The following is a 14,007-nucleotide window of genomic DNA, read 5'->3' on the forward strand; positions in this document are numbered from 1 at the left end:
AGCCAGCATCGAGGGAGCATTTATACACACAGCACAGAGACAGAGCCAGCATCGAGGGAGCATTTATACACACAGCACAGAGACAGAGACAGCATCGAGGGAGCATTTATACACACAGCACAGAGACAGAGAGAGCATCGAGGGAGCATTTATACACACAGCACAGAGAGAGCATCGAGGGAGCATTTATACACACAGCACAGAGACAGCATCGAGGGAGCATTTATACACACAGCACAGAGACAGAGACAGCATCGAGGGAGCATTTATACACACAGCCCAGAGACAGCATCGAGGGAGCATTTATACACACAGCACAGAGACAGAGACAGCATCGAGGGAGCATTTATACACACAGCCCAGAGACAGCATCGAGGGAGCATTTATACACACAGCCCAGAGACAGCATCGAGGGAGCATTTATACACACAGCACAGAGACAGCATCGAGGAAGCATTTATACACACAGCACAGAGACAGAGACAGCATCGAGGGAGCATTTATACACACAGCACAGAGACAGAGACAGCATCGAGGGAGCATTTATACACACAGCCCAGAGACAGCATCGAGGGAGCATTTATACACACAGCACAGAGAGAGCATCGAGGGAGCATTTATACACACAGCACAGAGACAGCATCGAGGGAGCATTTATACACACAGCACAGAGAGAGCATCGAGGGAGCATTTATACACACAGCACAGAGACAGCATCGAGGGAGCATTTATACACACAGCACAGAGACAGCATCGAGGGAGCATTTATACACACAGCACAGAGACAGCATCGAGGGAGCATTTATACACACAGCACAGAGACAGCATCGAGGGAGCATTTATACACACAGCCCAGAGACAGCATCGAGGGAGCATTTATACACACAACACAGAGACAGCATCGAGGGAGCATTTATACACACAGCCCAGAGACAGCATCGAGGGAGCATTTATACACACAGCACAGAGACAGCATCGAGGGAGCATTTATACACACAGCCCAGAGACAGCATCGAGGGAGCATTTATACACACAGCACAGAGACAGAGCCAGCATCGAGGGAGCATTTATACACACAGCCCAGAGACAGCATCGAGGGAGCATTTATACACACAGCACAGAGACAGAGACAGCATCGAGGGAGCATTTATACACACAGCACAGAGATAGCATCGAGGGAGCATTTATACACACAGCACAGAGACAGCATCGAGGGAGCATTTATACACACAGCACAGAGACAGCATCGAGGGAGCATTTATACACACAGCACAGAGACAGAGACAGCATCGAGGGAGCATTTATACACACAGCCCAGAGACAGCATCGAGGGAGCATTTATACACACAGCCCAGAGACAGCATCGAGGGAGCATTTATACACACAGCACAGAGACAGAATCGAGGGAGCATTTATACACACAGCACAGAGACAGCATCGAGGGAGCATTTATACACACAGCCCAGAGACAGCATCGAGGGAGCATTTATACACACAGCCCAGAGACAGCATCGAGGGAGCATTTATACACACAGCCCAGAGACAGCATCGAGGGAGCATTTATACACACAGCACAGAGACAGAGACAGCATCGAGGGAGCATTTATACACACAGCACAGAGACAGAGACAGCATCGAGGGAGCATTTATACACACAGCACAGAGACAGAGACAGCATCGAGGGAGCATTTATACACACAGCACAGAGACAGAGACAGCATCGAGGGAGCATTTATACACACAGCCCAGAGACAGCATCGAGGGAGCATTTATACACACAGCACAGAGACAGCATCGAGGGAGCATTTATACACACAGCACAGAGACAGAGACAGCATCGAGGGAGCATTTATACACACAGCCCAGAGACAGCATCGAGGGAGCATTTATACACACAGCACAGAGACAGCATCGAGGGAGCATTTATACACACAGCACAGAGACAGAGACAGCATCGAGGGAGCATTTATACACACAGCCCAGAGACAGCATCGAGGGAGCATTTATACACACAGCCCAGAGACAGCATCGAGGGAGCATTGATACACACAGCACAGAGACAGAGACAGCATCGAGGGAGCATTGAGACACACAGCCCAGAGACAGAGACAGCATCGAGGGAGCATTTATACACACAGCACAGAGACAGCATCGAGGGAGCATTTATACACACAGCACAGAGACAGAGACAGCATCGAGGGAGCATTTATACACACAGCACAGAGACAGAGACAGCATCGAGGGAGCATTTATACACACAGCACAGAGACAGAGACAGCATCGAGGGAGCATTTATACACACAGCACAGAGACAGCATCGAGGGAGCATTTATACACACAGCACAGAGACAGCATCGAGGGAGCATGTATACACACAGCACAGAGACAGAGACAGCATCGAGGGAGCATTTATACACACAGCCCAGAGACAGCATCGAGGGAGCATTTATACACACAGCACAGAGACAGAGACAGCATCGAGGAAGCATTTATACACACAGCCCAGAGACAGAGACAGCATCGAGGGAGCATTTATACACACAGCACAGAGACAGAGCCAGCATCGAGGGAGCATTTATACACACAGCACAGAGACAGCATCGACGGAGCATTTATACACACAGCCCAGAGACAGCATCGAGGGAGCATTTATACACACAGCCCAGAGACAGCATCGAGGGAGCATTTATACACACAGCACAGAGACAGCATCGAGGGAGCATTTATACACACAGCACAGAGACAGAGACAGCATCGAGGAAGCATTTATACACACAGCACAGAGACAGAGACAGCATCGAGGAAGCATTTATACACACAGCACAGAGACAGAGACAGCATCGAGGGAGCATTTATACACACAGCACAGAGACAGAGACAGCATCGAGGAAGCATTTATACACACAGCACAGAGACAGCATCGAGGGAGCATTTATACACACAGCACAGAGACAGAGACAGCATCGAGGGAGCATTTATACACACAGCCCAGAGACAGAGCCAGCATCGAGGGAGCATTTATACACACAGCACAGAGACAGAGCCAGCATCGAGGGAGCATTTATACACACAGCACAGAGACAGAGACAGCATCGAGGGAGCATTTATACACACAGCACAGAGACAGAGAGAGCATCGAGGGAGCATTTATACACACAGCACAGAGAGAGCATCGAGGGAGCATTTATACACACAGCACAGAGACAGCATCGAGGGAGCATTTATACACACAGCACAGAGACAGAGACAGCATCGAGGGAGCATTTATACACACAGCCCAGAGACAGCATCGAGGGAGCATTTATACACACAGCACAGAGACAGAGACAGCATCGAGGGAGCATTTATACACACAGCCCAGAGACAGCATCGAGGGAGCATTTATACACACAGCCCAGAGACAGCATCGAGGGAGCATTTATACACACAGCACAGAGACAGCATCGAGGAAGCATTTATACACACAGCACAGAGACAGAGACAGCATCGAGGGAGCATTTATACACACAGCACAGAGACAGAGACAGCATCGAGGGAGCATTTATACACACAGCCCAGAGACAGCATCGAGGGAGCATTTATACACACAGCACAGAGAGAGCATCGAGGGAGCATTTATACACACAGCACAGAGACAGCATCGAGGGAGCATTTATACACACAGCACAGAGAGAGCATCGAGGGAGCATTTATACACACAGCACAGAGACAGCATCGAGGGAGCATTTATACACACAGCACAGAGACAGCATCGAGGGAGCATTTATACACACAGCACAGAGACAGCATCGAGGGAGCATTTATACACACAGCACAGAGACAGCATCGAGGGAGCATTTATACACACAGCCCAGAGACAGCATCGAGGGAGCATTTATACACACAACACAGAGACAGCATCGAGGGAGCATTTATACACACAGCCCAGAGACAGCATCGAGGGAGCATTTATACACACAGCACAGAGACAGCATCGAGGGAGCATTTATACACACAGCCCAGAGACAGCATCGAGGGAGCATTTATACACACAGCACAGAGACAGAGCCAGCATCGAGGGAGCATTTATACACACAGCCCAGAGACAGCATCGAGGGAGCATTTATACACACAGCACAGAGACAGAGACAGCATCGAGGGAGCATTTATACACACAGCACAGAGATAGCATCGAGGGAGCATTTATACACACAGCACAGAGACAGCATCGAGGGAGCATTTATACACACAGCACAGAGACAGCATCGAGGGAGCATTTATACACACAGCACAGAGACAGAGACAGCATCGAGGGAGCATTTATACACACAGCCCAGAGACAGCATCGAGGGAGCATTTATACACACAGCCCAGAGACAGCATCGAGGGAGCATTTATACACACAGCACAGAGACAGAGACAGCATCGAGGGAGCATTTATACACACAGCACAGAGACAGCATCGAGGGAGCATTTATACACACAGCCCAGAGACAGCATCGAGGGAGCATTTATACACACAGCCCAGAGACAGCATCGAGGGAGCATTTATACACACAGCCCAGAGACAGCATCGAGGGAGCATTTATACACACAGCACAGAGACAGAGACAGCATCGAGGGAGCATTTATACACACAGCACAGAGACAGAGACAGCATCGAGGGAGCATTTATACACACAGCACAGAGACAGAGACAGCATCGAGGGAGCATTTATACACACAGCCCAGAGACAGCATCGAGGGAGCATTTATACACACAGCACAGAGACAGCATCGAGGGAGCATTTATACACACAGCACAGAGACAGAGACAGCATCGAGGGAGCATTTATACACACAGCCCAGAGACAGCATCGAGGGAGCATTTATACACACAGCACAGAGACAGCATCGAGGGAGCATTTATACACACAGCACAGAGACAGCATCGAGGGAGCATTTATACACACAGCACAGAGACAGAGACAGCATCGAGGGAGCATTTATACACACAGCCCAGAGACAGCATCGAGGGAGCATTTATACACACAGCCCAGAGACAGCATCGAGGGAGCATTTATACACACAGCACAGAGACAGAGACAGCATCGAGGGAGCATTTATACACACAGCCCAGAGACAGAGACAGCATCGAGGGAGCATTTATACACACAGCACAGAGACAGCATCGAGGGAGCATTTATACACACAGCCCAGAGACAGCATCGAGGGAGCATTTATACACACAGCCCAGAGACAGCATCGAGGGAGCATTTATACACACAGCACAGAGACAGAGACAGCATCGAGGGAGCATTTATACACACAGCACAGAGACAGAGACAGCATCGAGGGAGCATTTATACACACAGCCCAGAGACAGAGACAGCATCGAGGGAGCATTTATACACACAGCACAGAGACAGCATCGAGGGAGCATTTATACACACAGCCCAGAGACAGAGACAGCATCGAGGGAGCATTTATGCACACAGCACAGAGACAGCATCGAGGGAGCATTTATACACACAGCCCAGAGACAGAGACAGCATCGAGGGAGCATTTATACACACAGCACAGAGACAGAGACAGCATCGAGGGAGCATTTATACACACAGCACAGAGACAGAGACAGCATCGAGGGAGCATTTATACACACAGCCCAGAGACAGAGACAGCATCGAGGGAGCATTTATGCACACAGCCCAGAGACAGAGACAGCATCGAGGGAGCATTTATACACACAGCACAGAGACAGAGACAGCATCGAGGGAGCATTTATACACACAGCCCAGAGACAGCATCGAGGGAGCATTTATACACACAGCCCAGAGACAGAGACAGCATCGAGGGAGCATTTATACCCACAGCACAGAGACAGAGACAGCATCGAGGGAGCATTTATACACACAGCACAGAGACAGAGACAGCATCGAGGGAGCATTTATACACACAGCACAGAGACAGAGACAGCATCGAGGGAGCATTTATACACACAGCACAGAGACAGCATCGAGGGAGCATTTATACACACAGCACAGAGACAGAGACAGCATCGAGGGAGCATTTATACACACAGCACAGAGACAGAGACAGCATCGAGGGAGCATTTATCCACACAGCACAGAGACAGAGACAGCATCGAGGGAGCATTTATACACACAGCACAGAGACAGAGACAGCATCGAGGGAGCATTTATACACACAGCACAGAGACAGAGCCAGCATCGAGGGAGCATTTATACACACAGCCCAGAGACAGCATCGAGGGAGCATTTATACACACAGCACAGAGACAGAGACAGCATCGAGGGAGCATTTATACACACAGCACAGAGACAGAGACAGCATCGAGGGAGCATTTATACACACAGCCCAGAGACAGCATCGAGGGAGCATTTATACACACAGCCCAGAGACAGCATCGAGGGAGCATTTATACACACACACAGAGACAGAGACAGCATCGAGGGAGCATTTATACACACAGCAACAGAGACAGAGACAGCATCGAGGGAAGCATTTATACACACAGCAAAGAGACAGAGACAGCATCGAGGGAGCATTTATACACACAGCACAGAGACAGCATCGAGGGAGCATTTATACACACAGCACAGAGACAGAGACAGCATCGAGGGAGCATTTATACACACAGCCCAGAGACAGCATCGAGGGAGCATTTATACACACAGCACAGAGACAGCATCGAGGGAGCATTTATACACACAGCACAGAGACAGAGACAGCATCGAGGGAGCATTTATACACACAGCACAGAGACAGAGACAGCATCGAGGGAGCATTTATACACACAGCACAGAGACAGCATCGAGGGAGCATTTATACACACAGCACAGAGACAGCATCGAGGGAGCATTTATACACACAGCACAGAGACAGAGACAGCATCGAGGGAGCATTTATACACACAGCCCAGAGACAGAGACAGCATCGAGGGAGCATTTATACACACAGCACAGAGACAGAGCCAGCATCGAGGGAGCATTTATACACACAGCACAGAGACAGAGCCAGCATCGAGGGAGCATTTATACACACAGCCCAGAGACAGCATCGAGGGAGCATTTATACACACAGCCCAGAGACAGCATCGAGGGAGCATTTATACACACAGCACAGAGACAGCATCGAGGAAGCATTTATACACACAGCACAGAGACAGCATCGAGGAAGCATTTATACACACAGCACAGAGACAGCATCGAGGGAGCATTTATACACACAGCACAGAGACAGAGACAGCATCGAGGAAGCATTTATACACACAGCACAGAGACAGCATCGAGGGAGCATTTATACACACAGCCCAGAGACAGAATCGAGGGAGCATTTATACACACAGCACAGAGACAGCATCGAGGGAGCATTTATACACACAGCACAGAGACAGCATCGAGGGAGCATTTATACACACAGCACAGAGACAGCATCGAGGAAGCATTTATACACACAGCCCAGAGAGAGCATCGAGGGAGCATTTATACACACAGCACAGAGACAGCATCGAGGGAGCATTTATACACACAGCCCAGAGACAGAGACAGCATCGAGGGAGCATTTATACACACAGCCCAGAGACAGCATCGAGGGAACATTTATACACACAGCACAGAGACAGCATCGAGGGAGCATTTATACACACAGCACAGAGACAGCATCGAGGGAGCATTTATACACACAGCACAGAGACAGCATCGAGGGAGCATTTATACACACAGCCCAGAGACAGCATCGAGGGAGCATTTATACACACAGCCCAGAGACAGAGACAGCATCGAGGGAGCATTTATACACACAGCACAGAGACAGAGACAGCATCGAGGGAGCATTTATACACACAGCACAGAGACAGCATCGAGGGAGCATTTATACACACAGCACAGAGACAGAGACAGCATCGAGGGAGCATTTATACACACAGCACAGAGACAGAGACAGCATCGAGGGAGCATTTATCCACACAGCCCAGAGACAGAGACAGCATCGAGGGAGCATTTATACACACAGCACAGAGACAGAGACAGCATCGAGGGAGCATTTATACACACAGCACAGAGACAGCATCGAGGGAGCATTTATACACACAGCCCAGAGACAGCATCGAGGGAGCATTTATACACACAGCCCAGAGACAGCATCGAGGGAGCATTTATACACACAGCCCAGAGACAGCATCGAGGGAGCATTTATACACACAGCACAGAGACAGCATCGAGGGAGCATTTATACACACAGCACAGAGACAGCATCGAGGGAGCATTTATACACACAGCCCAGAGAGAGCATCGAGGGAGCATTTATACACACAGCACAGAGACAGAGACAGCATCGAGGGAGCATTTATACACACAGCACAGAGACAGAGACAGCATCGAGGGAGCATTTATACACACAGCCCAGAGACAGCATCGAGGGAGCATTTATACACACAGCACAGAGACAGAGACAGCATCGAGGGAGCATTTATACACACAGCACAGAGACAGAGACAGCATCGAGGGACCATTTATACACACAGCCCAGAGACAGCATCGAGGGAGCATTTATACACACAGCCCAGAGACAGCATCGAGGGAGCATTTATACACACAGCCCAGAGACAGCATCGAGGGAGCATTTATACACACAGCACAGAGACAGAGACAGCATCGAGGGAGCATTTATACACACAGCACAGAGACAGCATCGAGGGAGCATTTATACACACAGCACAGAGACAGCATCGAGGGAGCATTTATACACACAGCCCAGAGAGAGCATCGAGGGAGCATTTATACACACAGCACAGAGACAGAGACAGCATCGAGGGAGCATTTATACACACAGCACAGAGACAGAGACAGCATCGAGGGAGCATTTATACACACAGCACAGAGACAGCATCGAGGGAGCATTTATACACACAGCCCAGAGACAGCATCGAGGGAGCATTTATACACACAGCACAGAGACAGAGACAGCATCGAGGGAGCATTTATACACACAGCACAGAGACAGCATCGAGGGAGCATTTATACACACAGCCCAGAGACAGCATCGAGGGAGCATTTATACACACAGCACAGAGACAGCATCGAGGGAGCATTTATACACACAGCACAGAGACAGCATCGAGGGAGCATTGATACACACAGCCCAGAGACAGCATCGAGGGAGCATTTATACACACAGCACAGAGACAGCATCGAGGGAGCATTTATACACACAGCACAGAGACAGCATCGAGGGAGCATTTATACACACAGCACAGAGACAGAGACAGCATCGAGGGAGCATTTATACACACAGCACAGAGACAGCATCGAGGGAGCATTTATACACACAGCCCAGAGACAGAGACAGCATCGAGGGAGCATTTATACACACAGCACAGAGACAGAGACAGCATCGAGGGAGCATTTATCCACACAGCCCAGAGACAGAGACAGCATCGAGGGAGCATTTATACACACAGCACAGAGACAGAGACAGCATCGAGGGAGCATTTATACACACAGCACAGAGACAGCATCGAGGGAGCATTTATACACACAGCCCAGAGACAGCATCGAGGGAGCATTTATACACACAGCCCAGAGACAGCATCGAGGGAGCATTTATACACACAGCCCAGAGACAGCATCGAGGGAGCATTTATACACACAGCACAGAGACAGCATCGAGGGAGCATTTATACACACAGCACAGAGACAGCATCGAGGGAGCATTTATACACACAGCCCAGAGAGAGCATCGAGGGAGCATTTATACACACAGCACAGAGACAGAGACAGCATCGAGGGAGCATTTATACACACAGCACAGAGACAGAGACAGCATCGAGGGAGCATTTATACACACAGCCCAGAGACAGCATCGAGGGAGCATTTATACACACAGCACAGAGACAGAGACAGCATCGAGGGAGCATTTATACACACAGCACAGAGACAGAGACAGCATCGAGGGACCATTTATACACACAGCCCAGAGACAGCATCGAGGGAGCATTTATACACACAGCCCAGAGACAGCATCGAGGGAGCATTTATACACACAGCCCAGAGACAGCATCGAGGGAGCATTTATACACACAGCACAGAGACAGAGACAGCATCGAGGGAGCATTTATACACACAGCACAGAGACAGCATCGAGGGAGCATTTATACACACAGCACAGAGACAGCATCGAGGGAGCATTTATACACACAGCCCAGAGAGAGCATCGAGGGAGCATTTATACACACAGCACAGAGACAGAGACAGCATCGAGGGAGCATTTATACACACAGCACAGAGACAGAGACAGCATCGAGGGAGCATTTATACACACAGCACAGAGACAGCATCGAGGGAGCATTTATACACACAGCCCAGAGACAGCATCGAGGGAGCATTTATACACACAGCACAGAGACAGAGACAGCATCGAGGGAGCATTTATACACACAGCACAGAGACAGCATCGAGGGAGCATTTATACACACAGCCCAGAGACAGCATCGAGGGAGCATTTATACACACAGCACAGAGACAGCATCGAGGGAGCATTTATACACACAGCACAGAGACAGCATCGAGGGAGCATTGATACACACAGCCCAGAGACAGCATCGAGGGAGCATTTATACACACAGCACAGAGACAGCATCGAGGGAGCATTTATACACACAGCACAGAGACAGCATCGAGGGAGCATTTATACACACAGCACAGAGACAGAGACAGCATCGAGGGAGCATTTATACACACAGCACAGAGACAGCATCGAGGGAGCATTTATACACACAGCCCAGAGACAGAGACAGCATCGAGGGAGCATTTATACACACAGCACAGAGACAGAGACAGCATCGAGGGAGCATTTATCCACACAGCCCAGAGACAGAGACAGCATCGAGGGAGCATTTATACACACAGCACAGAGACAGAGACAGCATCGAGGGAGCATTTATACACACAGCACAGAGACAGCATCGAGGGAGCATTTATACACACAGCCCAGAGACAGCATCGAGGGAGCATTTATACACACAGCCCAGAGACAGCATCGAGGGAGCATTTATACACACAGCCCAGAGACAGCATCGAGGGAGCATTTATACACACAGCACAGAGACAGCATCGAGGGAGCATTTATACACACAGCACAGAGACAGCATCGAGGGAGCATTTATACACACAGCCCAGAGAGAGCATCGAGGGAGCATTTATACACACAGCACAGAGACAGAGACAGCATCGAGGGAGCATTTATACACACAGCACAGAGACAGAGACAGCATCGAGGGAGCATTTATACACACAGCCCAGAGACAGCATCGAGGGAGCATTTATACACACAGCACAGAGACAGAGACAGCATCGAGGGAGCATTTATACACACAGCACAGAGACAGAGACAGCATCGAGGGAGCATTTATACACACAGCCCAGAGACAGCATCGAGGGAGCATTTATACACACAGCCCAGAGACAGCATCGAGGGAGCATTTATACACACAGCCCAGAGACAGCATCGAGGGAGCATTTATACACACAGCACAGAGACAGAGACAGCATCGAGGGAGCATTTATACACACAGCACAGAGACAGCATCGAGGGAGCATTTATACACACAGCACAGAGACAGCATCGAGGGAGCATTTATACACACAGCCCAGAGAGAGCATCGAGGGAGCATTTATACACACAGCACAGAGACAGAGACAGCATCGAGGGAGCATTTATACACACAGCACAGAGACAGAGACAGCATCGAGGGAGCATTTATACACACAGCACAGAGACAGCATCGAGGGAGCATTTATACACACAGCCCAGAGACAGCATCGAGGGAGCATTTATACACACAGCACAGAGACAGCATCGAGGGAGCATTTATACACACAGCACAGAGACAGCATCGAGGGAGCATTTATACACACAGCCCAGAGACAGCATCGAGGGAGCATTTATACACACAGCACAGAGACAGCATCGAGGGAGCATTTATACACACAGCACAGAGACAGCATCGAGGGAGCATTGATACACACAGCCCAGAGACAGCATCGAGGGAGCATTTATACACACAGCACAGAGACAGCATCGAGGGAGCATTTATACACACAGCACAGAGACAGCATCGAGGGAGCATTTATACACACAGCACAGAGACAGAGACAGCATCGAGGGAGCATTTATACACACAGCACAGAGACAGCATCGAGGGAGCATTTATACACACAGCCCAGAGACAGAGACAGCATCGAGGGAGCATTTATACACACAGCACAGAGACAGAGACAGCATCGAGGGAGCATTTATACACACAGCACAGAGACAGCATCGAGGGAGCATTTATACACACAGCCCAGAGACAGCATCGAGGGAGCATTTATACACACAGCACAGAGACAGAGACAGCATCGAGGGAGCATTTATACACACAGCACAGAGACAGAGACAGCATCGAGGGAGCATTTATACACACAGCACAGAGACAGAGACAGACTGGCACCGAGGGATTGTTTGTGAACACAGAGACTTTCTCAATGCCCTCCACTCAAACACGTTCACAGAACACAGGTCTAACTATAACTACTTTTTTATAGATTCTCATTTGAAAACCGATTCCGAAATCTCCCTCCTGCAATTTAAACTTCTGAATATTCACATTTAATCGAACAAGAATTGGGAAATGTGGCAAAAGATATAGACAGAGTCTGTCAGTTAGTGCAGTTTGTAAATCACACCTCGATTAGATTCCAGTCTGTAACTCACTCCCGGGTATCTGTTATTCTATATATAAACCACCCTGAACCCCTCGATTAGATTCCAGTCTGTAACTCACTCCCGGGTATCTGTTATTCTATATATAAACCACCCCCGAACCCCTCGATTAGATTCCAGTCTGTAACTCACTCCCGGGTACCTATTATTCTATATATAAACCACCCCGAACCCCTCGATTAGATTCCAGTCTGTAACTCACTCCCGGGTATCTGTTATTCTGTATATAAACCACCCTGAACCCCTCGATTAGATTCCAGTCTGTAACTCACTCCCGGGTATCTGTTACTCTATATATAAACCCCCCCGTACCCCTCGATTAGATTCCAGTCTGTAACTCACTCCCGGGTATCTGTTACTCTATATATAAACCACCCCGAACCACTCGATTAGATTCCAGTCTGTAACTCACTCCTGGGTACCTATTATTCTATATATAAACTACCCCGGCACAGGGCAGGCGGGAGCGAGGCAGGGTGGGTGGGGCGAGGCAGAGAGGGGGACATATAGACATAGACAGTGTAACACAGGGGGACGGCGAGGCTGTTAGTTACCTGTTGTTTCTGTCGGACTGTTTGTTTCTTTATTTTCTTGTGACAAATCGACTGCGTCTCCACTGGTTCCCTCCACCTGGAATGAACATGAACAGCCAGCTGAGTTCCTCATGAGGTTCCTCTATCCAACAAGCAGCTCACAGTGAATCCCCAAAACCATCCAGTGACAGGGGACAGGCTCAATCACACACACAGCCCATTCCCACAGAGCCAGTGTACCCAGTGTGCAGGTCCAGGGACAACACACAGTGCGGCGCTCACTCAGCGCTGACCCTCCCACAGTGCGGCGGTCCCTCAGCACTGACTCTCCCACAGTGCGGCGCTCCCTCAGCACTGACCCTCCCACAGTGCGGTGTTCCCTCAGCACTGACCCTCCCACAGTGCGGCGCTCCCTCAGCACTGACCCTCCCACAGTGCGGTGTTCCCTCAGCACTGACGCTCCCACAGTGCGGTGCTCCCTCAGCACTGACCCTCCCACAGCGCAGCGCTCCCTCAGCGCTGACCCTCACACAGTGCGGCGCTCCCTCAGCACTGACCCTCCCACAGTGCGGCGCTCCCTCAGCGCTGACCCTCCCACAGTGTGGTGCTCCCTCAACGCTGACCTTGCCACAGTGCGACGCTCCCTCAGCACTGACCCTCCCACAGTGCGGCGCTCCCTCAACGCTGACCTTGCCACAGTGCGACGCTCCCTCAGCACTGACCCTCCCACAGT

General features: G+C 49.9%; 1 protein-coding gene across 1 annotated transcript in view; it reads right to left on the minus strand.

Moving 5' to 3' along the window:
• LOC144489220 (lysine-specific demethylase 5C-like) overlaps nucleotides 1–14,007 on the minus strand; it is a 67,207-nt gene that overhangs the window by 29,581 nt on the left and 23,619 nt on the right. Inside the window, exon 14 of the mRNA XM_078207060.1 lies at nucleotides 13,296–13,371. Coding sequence (XP_078063186.1) covers nucleotides 13,296–13,371 — 76 coding nt within the window. The remainder of the gene's footprint in view (nucleotides 1–13,295; nucleotides 13,372–14,007) is intronic.

Source organism: Mustelus asterias, unplaced genomic scaffold, assembly GCF_964213995.1.
Source record: "Mustelus asterias unplaced genomic scaffold, sMusAst1.hap1.1 HAP1_SCAFFOLD_2015, whole genome shotgun sequence".
NCBI classification, from domain to species: Eukaryota; Metazoa; Chordata; class Chondrichthyes; order Carcharhiniformes; family Triakidae; genus Mustelus; species Mustelus asterias.